Here is a 12,551-nt window from a genome sequence, read left to right as displayed (position 1 = left end):
GAAGCCTTGGGTTGCTCCAAGAAAGAAACAAAATTACCCAATGAAAGCTGGCAAATCGGACTGTCAATCAGGCCTTTAATTCCACCCTAGGCTTTCTGGAATGAGTAACTGGGAAATGAAATCATAGAATAGAATCACAGAATGGTAACAGCACAGAGGGAGGCCATTTGGCCCATCATGTCCATACCAGCTCTCTGCAAGAGCAACTCACCGAGTCTCACTCCCCTGCCTTTTCCCCGTAGCCCTGCAAATTTTTTCTCTTCAGATAATCACCAGTTCCCTTTTGAAAGCCTTGATTGAAACTGCCTTTATCACACTGTCAGGCAGTGCATTCCAGGATCCAGCCTAAATTTCAACACTGGCAGTTAGCAATCGAGGCAACCCTGTGGCTCCGACAAGCAAAGTGGGAAGAATGAAGTGTTTCCCATTTTTTTAAGGGGATACTGGAAAGAAAAAACAATCTGATGGATCCAGGGATTGCTAGATGGCTGTAATGGCAGTCACAAACTCAGTTATGTTTGGGAGGGGAAGAAGGACTGACTGGCCGGCAGGAGATACACTTTGAATGAAGTCAGTTAGTAGCAATACTGGCATCTGTTCCAGAACAAACTGTCGCTGAGACCACACTACTCATGGCTGTGCCTGTTCCTCAAATCTGTAAAGTTTATATCATTTTTCTCCCTTTCTCTTTTTTTTCCTCAATCAGGGTGGGGATACATTACGCTCTCCTCCGCAGCGGGTTTGGAGGATGGGAGAGCATAAAATAGGGTGGGATGGGGGCGTGAGGGACCCTGCCACCATCCCGCCACTGTCTAAATTAAGGTCTGTGGCGGGAAGGCCTGTAAACAGCCTTCCCACAACGCCACCAATTAAGGCCCTTAATTGGGCAATTAATGCCCAATTAAGGGCCTCATCCGACACTGTCGCTATTATCCGTGAAGCAGGTGGCCCTGTCACCACATGGGAAGCATGGCATGACAAACCATGCGGGCTGCTTCCCGCCTCCGGGGGGGTGGGGGGATTGGGGGGTGGCTGGGTGGAGTGGGGGTCCCTCGTTAAAAGGCACAGAGTTTGAACAAGGGATCTGGCATTGGGAAGGGGAGCCTGCTAATAACCAGCCCCTGCCCTTGCCAACAACCCCCCTCCCATGCGACCCCCACCCCACGAGACCCCTCCTGCCCTGACCTACCTGTGGACTGGGTGCAGCGCCGCTCCTGGGCCTCGGGTAGGTGCTTCTCTGGCAGCAGCCACTGCCTCCGCGGTGGCGCTGCTCAGTGGAAGATCTGCCATCCTCTGATTGGCTGGCAGCTCATCGAGGGCGGGACTTCCGTCGCTGGGGTCCTTGATTCCGCGGATGGCCTGCCGTTGTCCAGTTAAGTGCCAAATTGGCACTAGATTCGGCGGGCCTCCCTCAGAAGAGGTGACGCGGGGTTCTCGGCATCGCCTTTTCCGGATGACCAAGACCCCCATCACCAGCATCAAATCTCAGCTTGAGCTTCCATTTAGTGCCACTCTACAACAGCAAATAAGTGGTAATCACCATGTGCAGAATTATAGGGCAGTCTTCCGATTCCATATGAGGGTGGCTTGAAATTTAAGGAAAAGTTTTGTACTTTGAGGTGTTTACAGATATTACAGATTTACACACCCACATTAATAACAGAATATCTCAAGCTACTTACCAATTTGTCAATATCCAGTGGGTTTTTGCTCTCAAACTCTGGTGCCACATTATACCTGAACATTGTGTAGTAATCCTGAGGTACATTAATAATAGCCATTTGTATCTTGTTGTCCAATGTGATGTTTAGACTTTGAACTGCAATACAAGAAATAGAGTTCGATCGGAGGAATCTCCTGTGAGCCAAAACATTTAAAAAATATACTACATCTTGAAACTAAGAAGCATTAAGATTATTAGTTTATATAATAGTGTCCACAGAGAAGGGAGTTGGTGAAAGTACATGTTCCCAAACCTCTACTTGCAATGCCTTTGAGCCAATCTCTAGAAAGTGGATGAGATTAGCCCTTGAATTTGTTTCCTTTACACAGTGGGAAAGCTGAACCTGGCACCTGTGTTTTAGGTGCAAACTCATGTCCCTCAGTTATATTGCATCAACAATTGGAGTTTCAATGCCCTGTTCTGCCATACCATCATTTCAGGTCATTTTAAGCAAGAATCTATTCTGGAACAATGAGCCGGAAGAGCTCCTAACTATTCTTTACAATAACAGCGACTGTTCTTTTAGTTCTATTTTTATACAAGATTGCAGATATGAAAGATCTTCATGTGAACCTTTTCGAACTCCCAAAGTGATGGCTGAGTGACTAAAACTTCATAAGTGCAGTGGCTAAATCTCACAGTCATCATTCGTTGAGTTTGTTTGACCTGGGACATTGAATTGCACGTTCCTTCTCCCCATCTCTCTAACCTCCTCCAATTCTGGCAACTTGTGCTTCCCTGATTTCCCTTACTCTCACCATTGGTAAACGTGCCTTCAGCTGCTTGGCCCTAAACTCTGGAATTCCCTCCCTAAAGCTCTCTGTCTCTCTACCTCTCTCTCTTCTTTAACACACTCCTTAAAACCTACCTCTTTGAGCAAGCTTTTGGTCACTTCTCCTAATATCTCCTTATGTGGCTCCGTATCAAATTTTGTCTGATAATGTTCCTGTGCTAAAGGCGCTATATAAATGGAAGTTGTTGTTGTTACAAAACACTGTGCAGTTACCAGAAAGAGTTCTGTATGATAATGAGTTAATCATCATTCTGCAGAATTTTTATGGGTTTCATTATTAATTGTTTTGGTGTTTGTTGCATTCTAGCTTTGGAAATAATTTTTGATCATTTACAGATTTCAGTTCTCTCCCCATTTTCAATTTACTAATTTCCTTCGCCACTTCTATATCATTGATACAAAAAACTATATATGATTATGAAATTATATACGTTATATATATTTTATGTCAAACTCTGTGTTTCCTCACCCTTGCACCATTTAATGTTCTCCAGAAAATCCTTCAATGTACAATCTGCAATGAAACACAACAGACCCATGAGGAATTCTATACCAATGGATTTATTTTGTGCAATAGTGAAGCAACACAGAAATAACCATCTCCAAGTACCATTAAGGTTTAGCCAGAGACTCTTATAGAATTCATGGACTTAGTGCCTGCTCTCTGTAAGAGCAACTCAGCTGGTCCCACTGCCCTGCCCTTTCTCCTAGCCCTGCATTTTTATTTCTTCAGGTGCTTATCCAGTTCTCTTTTGTAAGCAGGATTGGCTCTGCCTCCACCACACTCTCAGGCAGTGCATTCCGGATCCTAACCACTCGCTCCATAAAAATGTTTTCCCTCATGTCATCACCACTGGTTCTTTTGCCATTCACCTTATATCGGTGTCCTCTGGTTCTCGATCATTCCACCAATGGGAACAGTTTCTCTTGATCTGCTCTGTCTAGACCCCTCATGATTTTGAACACCTCGATCAAATCTCCTCTCAACCTTCTCTTCTCTAAGGAGGACAGCCCTAGCTTCTCCCATCTATCCCTGTAACTGAAGTCCTTCATTCCTGGAACCATTCTTGTAAATCTTTTCTACACCTTCTCTAAAGCCTTCCTAAAGTGTGTCTCGTCAACAGACTTGAGAAACTCCCAATACTTAAAGCTCGTTAAAGATGCTTATGCAGCTGGAGCAACTGGTTTCTAGGTCTGCACATAGGGAGCTTGCTGGTAGGCTCTTAATCATGGGACTTTGGAGGTTCCAGTCACTATTTAAAAGCCTCCTGGATCATTAGAAAGTCTGAGAAGCTGCTTACTTCAGGAGAAGTGTTCTCTGAGTTATTGAAAGCACTGGAATTAATTTACACTCACAATTAGATGTGATAGATTTATCGCTCCTTTTTTGTGGGGCCTTGAAATGCTTGGCCCAGGTTTCTGTCAGAAGCAGACGGGGGCCTCAGTAGTCCACGTAAATGAAGATCCTCTGGCTTCATAGCACTGCAATGCTATTTTGAAGGATTAATGGGCAGACCATGCACTGCACAACATACCGCACACTGGCTTTTAGCATAAAATGGATAACCAGCACTCCTTAAAGGGAACACTGCTGGACGTCCAAAAGATAACGGTGAGGAAAAAAGGCTTTTAAGTCATTTTTGTGGGGTATGAGGGACATTAATCCTTCTCCTGGCCATACAAAATTCCCACCACCCCCGCTCCACAGTACTTTCTTGCAATTCCCAAGTCGGAGCCACCAGATTTGCTGGCCTCCCTGATCAGTGTGCTATTCTGATGGCATCAGCTGCTCACTGACAGACTTCAAGTTAGGACTGGCCATGAAAATGGTTTGTACAACTGCTTCCATCAAGTGGGCAGCAGAGTCACTCCACCCACCTCCCTCCCAATGAAAGCTGTCACTTCAAAATCGACTCCACTGCCTCAATACAGTGCCCTGGAGCTTTGGAAGGTGCAATAATTTGAGGATCAACACTGCCTTCTGTTGCCTTACCCACCTTCTACTTTATGTGTACGCTGCAAATCCTTCTGGTTTTCAGGTTTTGTGAAAGCTTTTATGAGAACCTCACTGCTCATGGATGCTGGAAAGCAACTCAACTCCACGTTTCCCTAATAAGAAAAATAAAGAGCAATGCTTGAATTCATCTCCTTTTCTCTGTGGGCCACAGCAGCTGCAATGCTGCTTTTACCTAACTGTCATGGAAGATGTTGTATAACATTACTCAGCTTTCTTTAACCAACAGGCAACGTAGCAGACACTCTCTCAGAGGGTCGTGAGTCTTTGTAACTCTCTTCCGCAAAAGGCTGTGGAAGCAGAGTCTTTGAATATCTTTAAGGCAGAGGGAGGTAGATTCTTGCTCAGCAAGCGGGTGAAAGGTTATCATCAGGTAGGCGGGAATGTGGACTCAAGGTTACAGACAGATCAGCCATGATCCTATTGAATGGCAGTGCAGGCTCGAGGGCCGAGTGGCCTACTCCTGCTCCTAATTTGTATACACACATGTAAGTGAGGCACATTTCCTTTGTGGCCTTATTTATGACAGAGGCAGGGTCTCTCTCCTCCTCCATGGGCCCCTTTCACATTGCAGAGAATAAATTAGATTTTCTCCCCCCCCCACCCCCACCCATCTCCACTTGAATTTGGAAGCCAAATGAGTAATGTTGACTATTCCCTGATGCCTTTTAATTTGGAGTGAGGACAACCAAGGACAATCTCCCTTCAAAATGGTTTCTTTCAGTTTAGAAGCAAAGCTTTTTTTTTTAAGAAAGCTATTTCAGTTTTATAGATTTATGTTCCCCTTTTAAGGTCCCTTCTGTCACCATCGGGGTAATTATAACATCTCCAAGTGGGCAGGAAGTTAAAATGTTAAAAATTTCAGATCTGAACCCAATCTGCCTCCAATCTGCCCACTTCTGGTTTTAATGGAGGCCGGACACAGGGTGAGTGACCAATCCGCTCTCAGGAGCGGTCACTGAAATCTTTTATGGGAGCTGTCTGCCTCCATTTTAACAATGTTTCCTTTTTTAACTGCTGTGGGTTGGGTTTCCCAGGCCTTGGGAAACCTGTCAGTCACTGGAGGCGAGAAGGGCCAGATCTATTAGATAAGAGCCTTTACAGCTCTGCTTGTGGGCCAGGAGGACTTCCTCCAAGCCGAACGAACTAACCCTGTAAACTCCCATGACTTTTCTGCCCCTCATCTCCATGATCTCCTCCCCTGACCCCTCCATCCCTCTCCAGCAATCTCTCACCTGCCCCCCACCCCCCACCACTAAACCTACCTGCTCCCAGCCACAGCCACCTGCATCTGACAAGCAGCTGAGCCTGTAAATCAGGCTGGCTGTTGGGCAGGGAACCTGGAAAATAAAATTCAAACATGCTTGGGAGTTAAAATTCTGTGACGTTCAGGGAAACCTGTACTTCCGGAATTCCCAACACTGCTAAATCCCATCCCAGTAAAGCTCGGTGCCCATGATTCCACCTTTAGCTGAAAGGGCTGAACTATTAGGGTTCAATCAGATCTAAAACCACAGGCATAGCCATTGGCAGGTGCTGTACCTGGAGTCACCAGCAGAGTGGGGAGTGCCCACATTATGTGGTGAGGCCTCCAAGTGTATACTGGTGGCCTGACTGTGGGCTTGGGGTAGGGTGGGGGCCCTCCTGTCCGTGTACCCTGTGGCCCATGGAGAGCCCCCCGCCAGTGGAAAGGGACTACCACCACCCACCCCCCCCCCCACCCCACTTGTTGGGGCTTGCCTGATTGGCCTTGGCGAGACCGCCCCACTTACCTGAGCTCCAGGTCTCCATCACTGACTGGGTCCGGGGCCGGGTGCAAATCCAGCAGTGGTCACCGCTCCCAGTGGCACTGCTGGGACTGAAGTACTGCTGGTCCTCTGATTGGCCCGCAACTCTTGGAGGCCGGACATCCTGCCTCATGGGGGTGGAAGCCACGACCTAAGGCAACTGATAGACTAAGCCACGCAAAATAGCGTCGTTGGCTTCCTGGGCCAACACAGGCAGGCTCATTTCTGACTTTCCAGCTGGTGAGCGGGGCCACCACCTCCACTTTAAACCCCACTTAATGTTTCAGCTCGATGACCTTTCATCAGAAAAGGAAAGAGTTAGAGATGTAACAGGTGTTAAGCAAGAACAGAGGCAAGGAAAGGTGGGAAAGGGGGAAAAGAACAATAGGGGAGGTCTGTGATAGGGTGAAAGGCAGAAGAGTTTAAATGACAAAAGAGATGATGGTGCAAGACAAAAGGAGATGGTAATGGAACAAGCAAAGAAACAAAATATAGGTCTAGAGGAGGTGCAAATGGGAGAAGCAGAATCTTTATAACAACAGCTGCTGTCTGAAACAATGGGGGATCTGGAATTGTTGAAATGGACTGTGGCTCATTTAGTAGCACTCTTCCTCTGAGTTACGCAGTTCTGGGTTCAAATCCCACTCTAGGACCTGATCACAAAAATCAAGGCTGACGCTCCAGTGCAGTGCTGAGGGAGTGCTGCACTGTCAGAGGTGCCGTCTCTTGTCTGAGATGTTAAACTGAGGCCTTGTCTTCATCTTAAATGGATGTAAATTATCCCCTAGCACTATTTTTGAAGACGAGTAAGGGAGTTATCCCTGGTGTCCTGGCCAATATTTCTTTCTCAATCAACCTCACAAAAAGAATAGATTATTTGGCCATTATTACAAATCTGTGGGAGTTTGCTGTGTGCAAATTGGCTGCTGTGTTTCCTACATTACAACAGTGACTAGTCTTCAAAAAGTACTTCATTGGATGTAAGGTACTTTGAGTCATCTGGTGGTCCTGAAAGGTGCTATATAAATGCATGTTTATTTTTTCTCGATGTTGAGTACAGAAGGCTGTTAAGTGCCTAAAGGAAAGATGAGATGCTGTTCCTCGAACTTACATTGAGCTTCACTGAAACAGTATATGAGGTCAAGACAGAGAGGTCAGAGTGGAGTGGGGCGGAGAATTAAAATGACAGGCAACCAGTTGAATAGAGGTCAATTAAAAACAAAATACTGCGGATGCTGAAAATCTGAAATAAAAACAAGAAACGCTCCAGGTGAATAGAGGTACTCTGCAAAACATTCACCCAATCTGCATTTGGTCTCCCCAGTGTCGAGGAGACCACCTTGTGAGCAGCAAATACACTATGTTAAATTGAAAGAAGTACAAATAAATTTCTGCTTTAGCTGGAACGAATATTTGGGGTCCTGGACGGTGCGAAGGGAGGAGATAAAAGCACAGATGTTGCATCTAAATAGATGTTTGTCTATTGAATTAGTTAACGTTGACTAAGGGTATTATTTTTTCATATTTGGTCTAATATCATATTTTTTGACACATGATCAAGGTTCTGGGAGTTCCAGCTCCTCTTCTCACACTTACCATTGATCTGGATCTTGATGATATGTTGTATCCAGGACCAGTGTGAGGAAATTGAATCTTCAGCTGTACACACACATTTCTCCCATCTTCAGGCTGATGTGAAGAAATATATATCAACCCAAAGTCTGGAATGAAAAGAAGGATTTTTGTTTCTGAAAACCTGTACATGTTAACTTGGCCATCCTGTTCAATGTTACCACAAGGTCTAAAAGCCCTAAAAGGTCTATAGAAAATAGATGACAGAGTGGAAGGGGCTTTTATTGGAAGAATAAAATTTGCTAAACACTCTATTCATGAATTTCCTGTCCCTTTGAGGCCCATTTATATGAAAGCAGGAAGAAAAGCAAATGAAACAAATGGGCTTTTTCTGAGACTGAGGGCAGGATTTTTGCCCCCATATAGGGGGCAAGTACAGAGTGGGCTCGGATATTCATGCCACCGGCCAGCATGCCAGTTTGCTGGCACCATTCCCCCGGCCCCCCACTCCCCAACCATTTTCCTGGAGGGGGGTTGGGGGTCAGAAGGGCTACCCAGCCACAAGCAGTGGGTAGCCAACTGAGGTAGTTCAATCTCCTATTAAGGACAATTGTCAGAGGCCAACTGGAATTTTCCAGTCGGCCTGCAGACTCCCCGAAACATCGGGGTCGAGGCCAGCTGTGTGGAGGGTGCCTCCTGGCAGCAGACCAGGGAGCCAACGCTCCAGGCAGGCTTTGGGGTCATCACTTCCCGCCCACCACCCTCCAAAATGGCGGCCCAGCTGCTGTGGCCATTTTTTGATTTAATGCTTTTAAAATGTGCAGAGAGGGTACCTTAAAATGGAGGTACCCCCTCTCGCTCTCTTACCTGAACTGCAGGCTGCTGCTCCTCCCATTGGCCCTCCAGCTTCGAGATGCCGCCAGCCGTCCTTAATTGGACAGCGAGACCGCCCTCTGGCCACTAATTGACCAATTCGGGGAAAATCACTGCCAGGTGATGTTTCCCACACAGTGCAGGGTCATGACCCCACTTGACTCTGACACCGCTGTCCTGACCCAAAGGGCAAAATCCTGCCCCTCATTAATAAAAGGAAAACAAAATTAATGCTCTGATTTTAAAATGTAGAATGAACATAAAAGGTATAAGGCCCATATAAAAGATGCCTGGCAAGGGGCTGGGTTGAGGTCATGCTGATAAAGTGGCCAGGTTAATTTAGACTTCCTGTGATTACCTGCAGTATATTTTATACCTATTTAAAATGCTTCCTGGTTGTTTAGTTCTTTTCCCACAAACTGCCAGTGGGTGCTAACTGCACCCAATTGGCACCCACTCTGCCACCTGTCCATGTAGATACTGCAATTCCTGGACAGTGCACAATTTTGGACCCAAATCTGGAAACACTTTCTCTGACAGGAAGTCTGTCATTGGCTGCAAATATGCTTTAAACTTTTACTGAATTCTTCCATGCAAAAGAAGAAATCTGCTAATGCAATTATAAAGCTTTCACCTTCCACAAACAACGCATCCAAAAGCCTGCTGCCTATACACTATCCAGCACTATCACCCTTATTTCCGCTGATCTAAATTGGCTCCTGGTTCCCCAGCACCTGAAATTTAAAATCCTCATTCTCAGATTTAAATATCTTCATGGCTTTGCCCCTCCCTATTTCTGTAACCTCCTCCAGCCTTACAACCAGCCCAGCCCCCATCTGCGCGACGATCCTCCTCAAAGCCCACCTCTTTGTCTAAGCTTTTTGCTAGTCCTCCTGGGAGGCCACCTGACAATCTTCCCAGGGGCGACGGGGTCTTCCGACATGGGCAAAATGTCTGCAGAGGCAGGACGGGACCCTTAATTGGCCACTTAAGTGGCTCGATAGGGCTCCGTTTGCCACCTTTCCTGCCGCTGGCAAAATAGCATGGTGGTGGGAAGATGTTAGGCACGCCACCTGATGCTTTCCTGCGCCATTTTGTCAACTTCTCACTCAGCCCAAACTCAAAGGGCCATAAAAATTTCAGCCAGTAAGTCTGGGCTTCTTGTCACAGATTTGTGTTTATCCCTTGTGTAGATATAGCTCATGGATATTTTTTACTGTTACCTTCATTATAATCTTCATCCTCACTTTTTTCATCTATGTCAAAGTCCATGTTTCTTTGGGATATGCTTCCACTTCCACCCAGATTCCATTTACTCTCTGCCACTGGTCAAAATAGGCACAGTTACAATTTATCATCTTACCTCACCTTCTTTTAAAGAATTAAAGTACTTTCATGTCGTGCTTAACCATGTCTTCAGGACATCTTAAAGCACTTCACTGCCAAAAAAGTACTTTTGAACTGCAGTCATTGTTGTTAACATAGGTAAATGCAATAGCCAATTGTACAGAGCAGGGTTTCAGGAAAGCACTTACTCTGAATGACCAGTTAAGTTGTGTTTTCTTGATGTTGCTTTTGAGCGAGGAAAGCTGGTCAGTTTGACCAGCAGAACACCCTGTTCTTCGAAGAGGATCTTTTACTCCCATTTGAGCATTCACCTCAACACCGCACTGAACTGTCTGCATAGATTATATGCTCAAATCCTGGTATGGGGCTTGAAAGCTGAGGCAAGAGTGCTACCTACCAGGCCAAGCCAATATCACTTGCACTCGGCTTTGTCACTGTGATAACTGTTCGGCTAGGTAGAAACGCAGGGGAAGAAATTGGTCCCTGTTGTGCCCATTTTTTGGGTGTAAATTTAGAGTTGTGGGTAATCAGTTTCTGGGAGTGACTGTGCGTACTCAGTCTCCAGCAGAAAATTGCTAATGAGAGGCCTAATGGTGCCAGATTCATCATAATCTGCGCGATACATGCTCCACAGTGACTGAGAAATTAGCTTTGCACCGGAAACTGCAGCAAAGTGGACAGTGTGCCTGCAGACATCAGCCCGAAGCCAAACTCTAGTTTCCAGACAGTAATGAAGAATGATAATGCATCCTCTGCCCAGGGAAGACCACAGTAAATATGGTAACGGGATGGGAATGGGGTGCGATGTGCCACTCAATGATTTTTATCTCTGCTCCTTCTAGAGGCAAATAGAACAGATGCATTTCAGGGAAATTAGATAAACACATGAGGCTGAAAGGAATCAAAGGATATATTGATGGGGTTAGATGAAGAAGGGTAGGAGGTGGTTTGTCTGGAGCATAAACAATAGAATGGACGTATGAGGTTGATGCGTGTGTCAGCTGTGGCTCAGTAGGTGGCACTCTGCCTTTGAGTCACAAGCTCTACTCCAGGGCTTGAGTATAAAATTCAAGGCTAACGCTCCAGTGCAGTACTGAGGGAGTTCTGCGGTGTCAGAGGTGCTGTCTTTTGGATGAGACGTTAAACCTATTTGCCTGCTTGGGTGGATATAAACAATCCCATGGCACTATTTCGAATAAGAGCAGGGGAGTTATCCCTAGTGTCCGAGCCAATGTTGATCCCTCAATTAACAGCACAAAAACAGATTACCTGGTCATTATCACATTGCTTTTTGTGGATGTTTTGCTGCGTGGCTGCTGCGTTTACAACAGTGGTCACATTTTAAAGGTACTTCATTGGTTATAAAGCACTTTGAGGCGTCTGGTGGTAGTGAGCTATATAAATGCAAGTCTTTCTTTCTTTGATTGGCTTTTTTATGTGCTATAAAGTATAACTATGTATGTAATATTGCCCCATTTCTATCAAGCAAGCTGAATTCAAATCATTCCATTGTGTCTTCCTGGCTGCTATTCTAAAGCAAAATAGTTGATTTCAGTTTTAACTGGCCTCTGGCTGCAGGAGACCTTGAAGGCAGCAGCTGAACAAGAATATTAAAGCAGTCTATAAGAATAATTTTTTTCTAGTGCTCTACTTCATTGTTAAGGGTGGGAGATGATAGGATTTGTGTCCTGTTGCCTATCAGTAGCCAATTTCTACTGAACGTGAGAAAAATAAATCTATAACCAACTGGCTTTCTGCCATAGATTTCAATAAGTATTTACTGAGGATAAGCATCTAGTTTTATCAAAATATGAGTATCTGATGAAGCAAAAGGGATTTACATGTGAACGCAATGTGTCCAGCACTGGGTCTACTGAAAATACTTCCTTGCACATTCCATGTCAGTGGAAAACTTCTCATAAGTTGCAGTTTCCTGTAATTAATTGCAATCTTGAAGTTTCTGAATTTTTGGAAAGTTTGACATTATTAATATTTAGTTTTCCACTCTTACCTGCCAGTGACACTGTCAGTTGGACACGTATACATGGGGTGCACGGCTTGTTCTGCTCACAGTAGAGTATCGTGGAGGTTGTTAAGTTAGTTAGCAGCAGTGTGTTCACTGGCATCACTTCATTGTTTTTCTCAGAGCCACAGTCTGTTAAATAAGAATTACGAAACAGCTCAGCATGGTGATTAGATGGCAGGTAGAATAGAAAGTACAAGGGTCAATGAGCAAAGGCAAAATAACTGCTGGCGTGAGCTAAGTGAAAATGTTAAATCTCAAACGTTAAATGTTGCATCAGCAGGAATGATAGCATGGGTGCCCCATAATCTATAGTACTTGCTTTGATATTACAGACAATCCAAAGGTAGATTCCCTGGTATCTCATCATCTACTCCATACATGGATATCTTGATAGTTCTCAGGTAGGTTGTAAAATA

At 45.2% G+C, this 12,551-nt stretch overlaps 1 protein-coding gene across 5 annotated transcripts in view; it reads right to left on the bottom strand.

Annotated features, from left to right (window-relative positions):
• The window catches only part of LOC137380190 (interleukin-17 receptor C-like), a 69,054-nt gene that overhangs the window by 27,753 nt on the left and 28,750 nt on the right, over positions 1-12,551 (bottom strand). For 3 of the 5 annotated variants that reach the window (XM_068051959.1, XM_068051964.1, XM_068051963.1), the window contains 6 exons: positions 12,121-12,264; positions 9,986-10,087; positions 7,914-8,038; positions 4,514-4,625; positions 2,986-3,030; positions 1,683-1,819 (listed from right to left, as the gene is read on the bottom strand). In XM_068051959.1, the coding sequence (XP_067908060.1) occupies positions 1,683-1,819; positions 2,986-3,030; positions 4,514-4,625; positions 7,914-8,038; positions 9,986-10,087; positions 12,121-12,264 (665 nt within the window). The remainder of the gene's footprint in view (positions 1-1,682; positions 1,820-2,985; positions 3,031-4,513; positions 4,626-7,913; positions 8,039-9,985; positions 10,088-12,120; positions 12,265-12,551) is intronic. The other 2 variants (XM_068051961.1, XM_068051962.1) reach the window with 2 other exon arrangements.

This window comes from Heterodontus francisci, chromosome 19, assembly GCF_036365525.1.
Source record: "Heterodontus francisci isolate sHetFra1 chromosome 19, sHetFra1.hap1, whole genome shotgun sequence".
Taxonomy (NCBI): domain Eukaryota; kingdom Metazoa; phylum Chordata; class Chondrichthyes; order Heterodontiformes; family Heterodontidae; genus Heterodontus; species Heterodontus francisci.
This window is presented reverse-complemented; position numbering and strand designations above follow the sequence as displayed.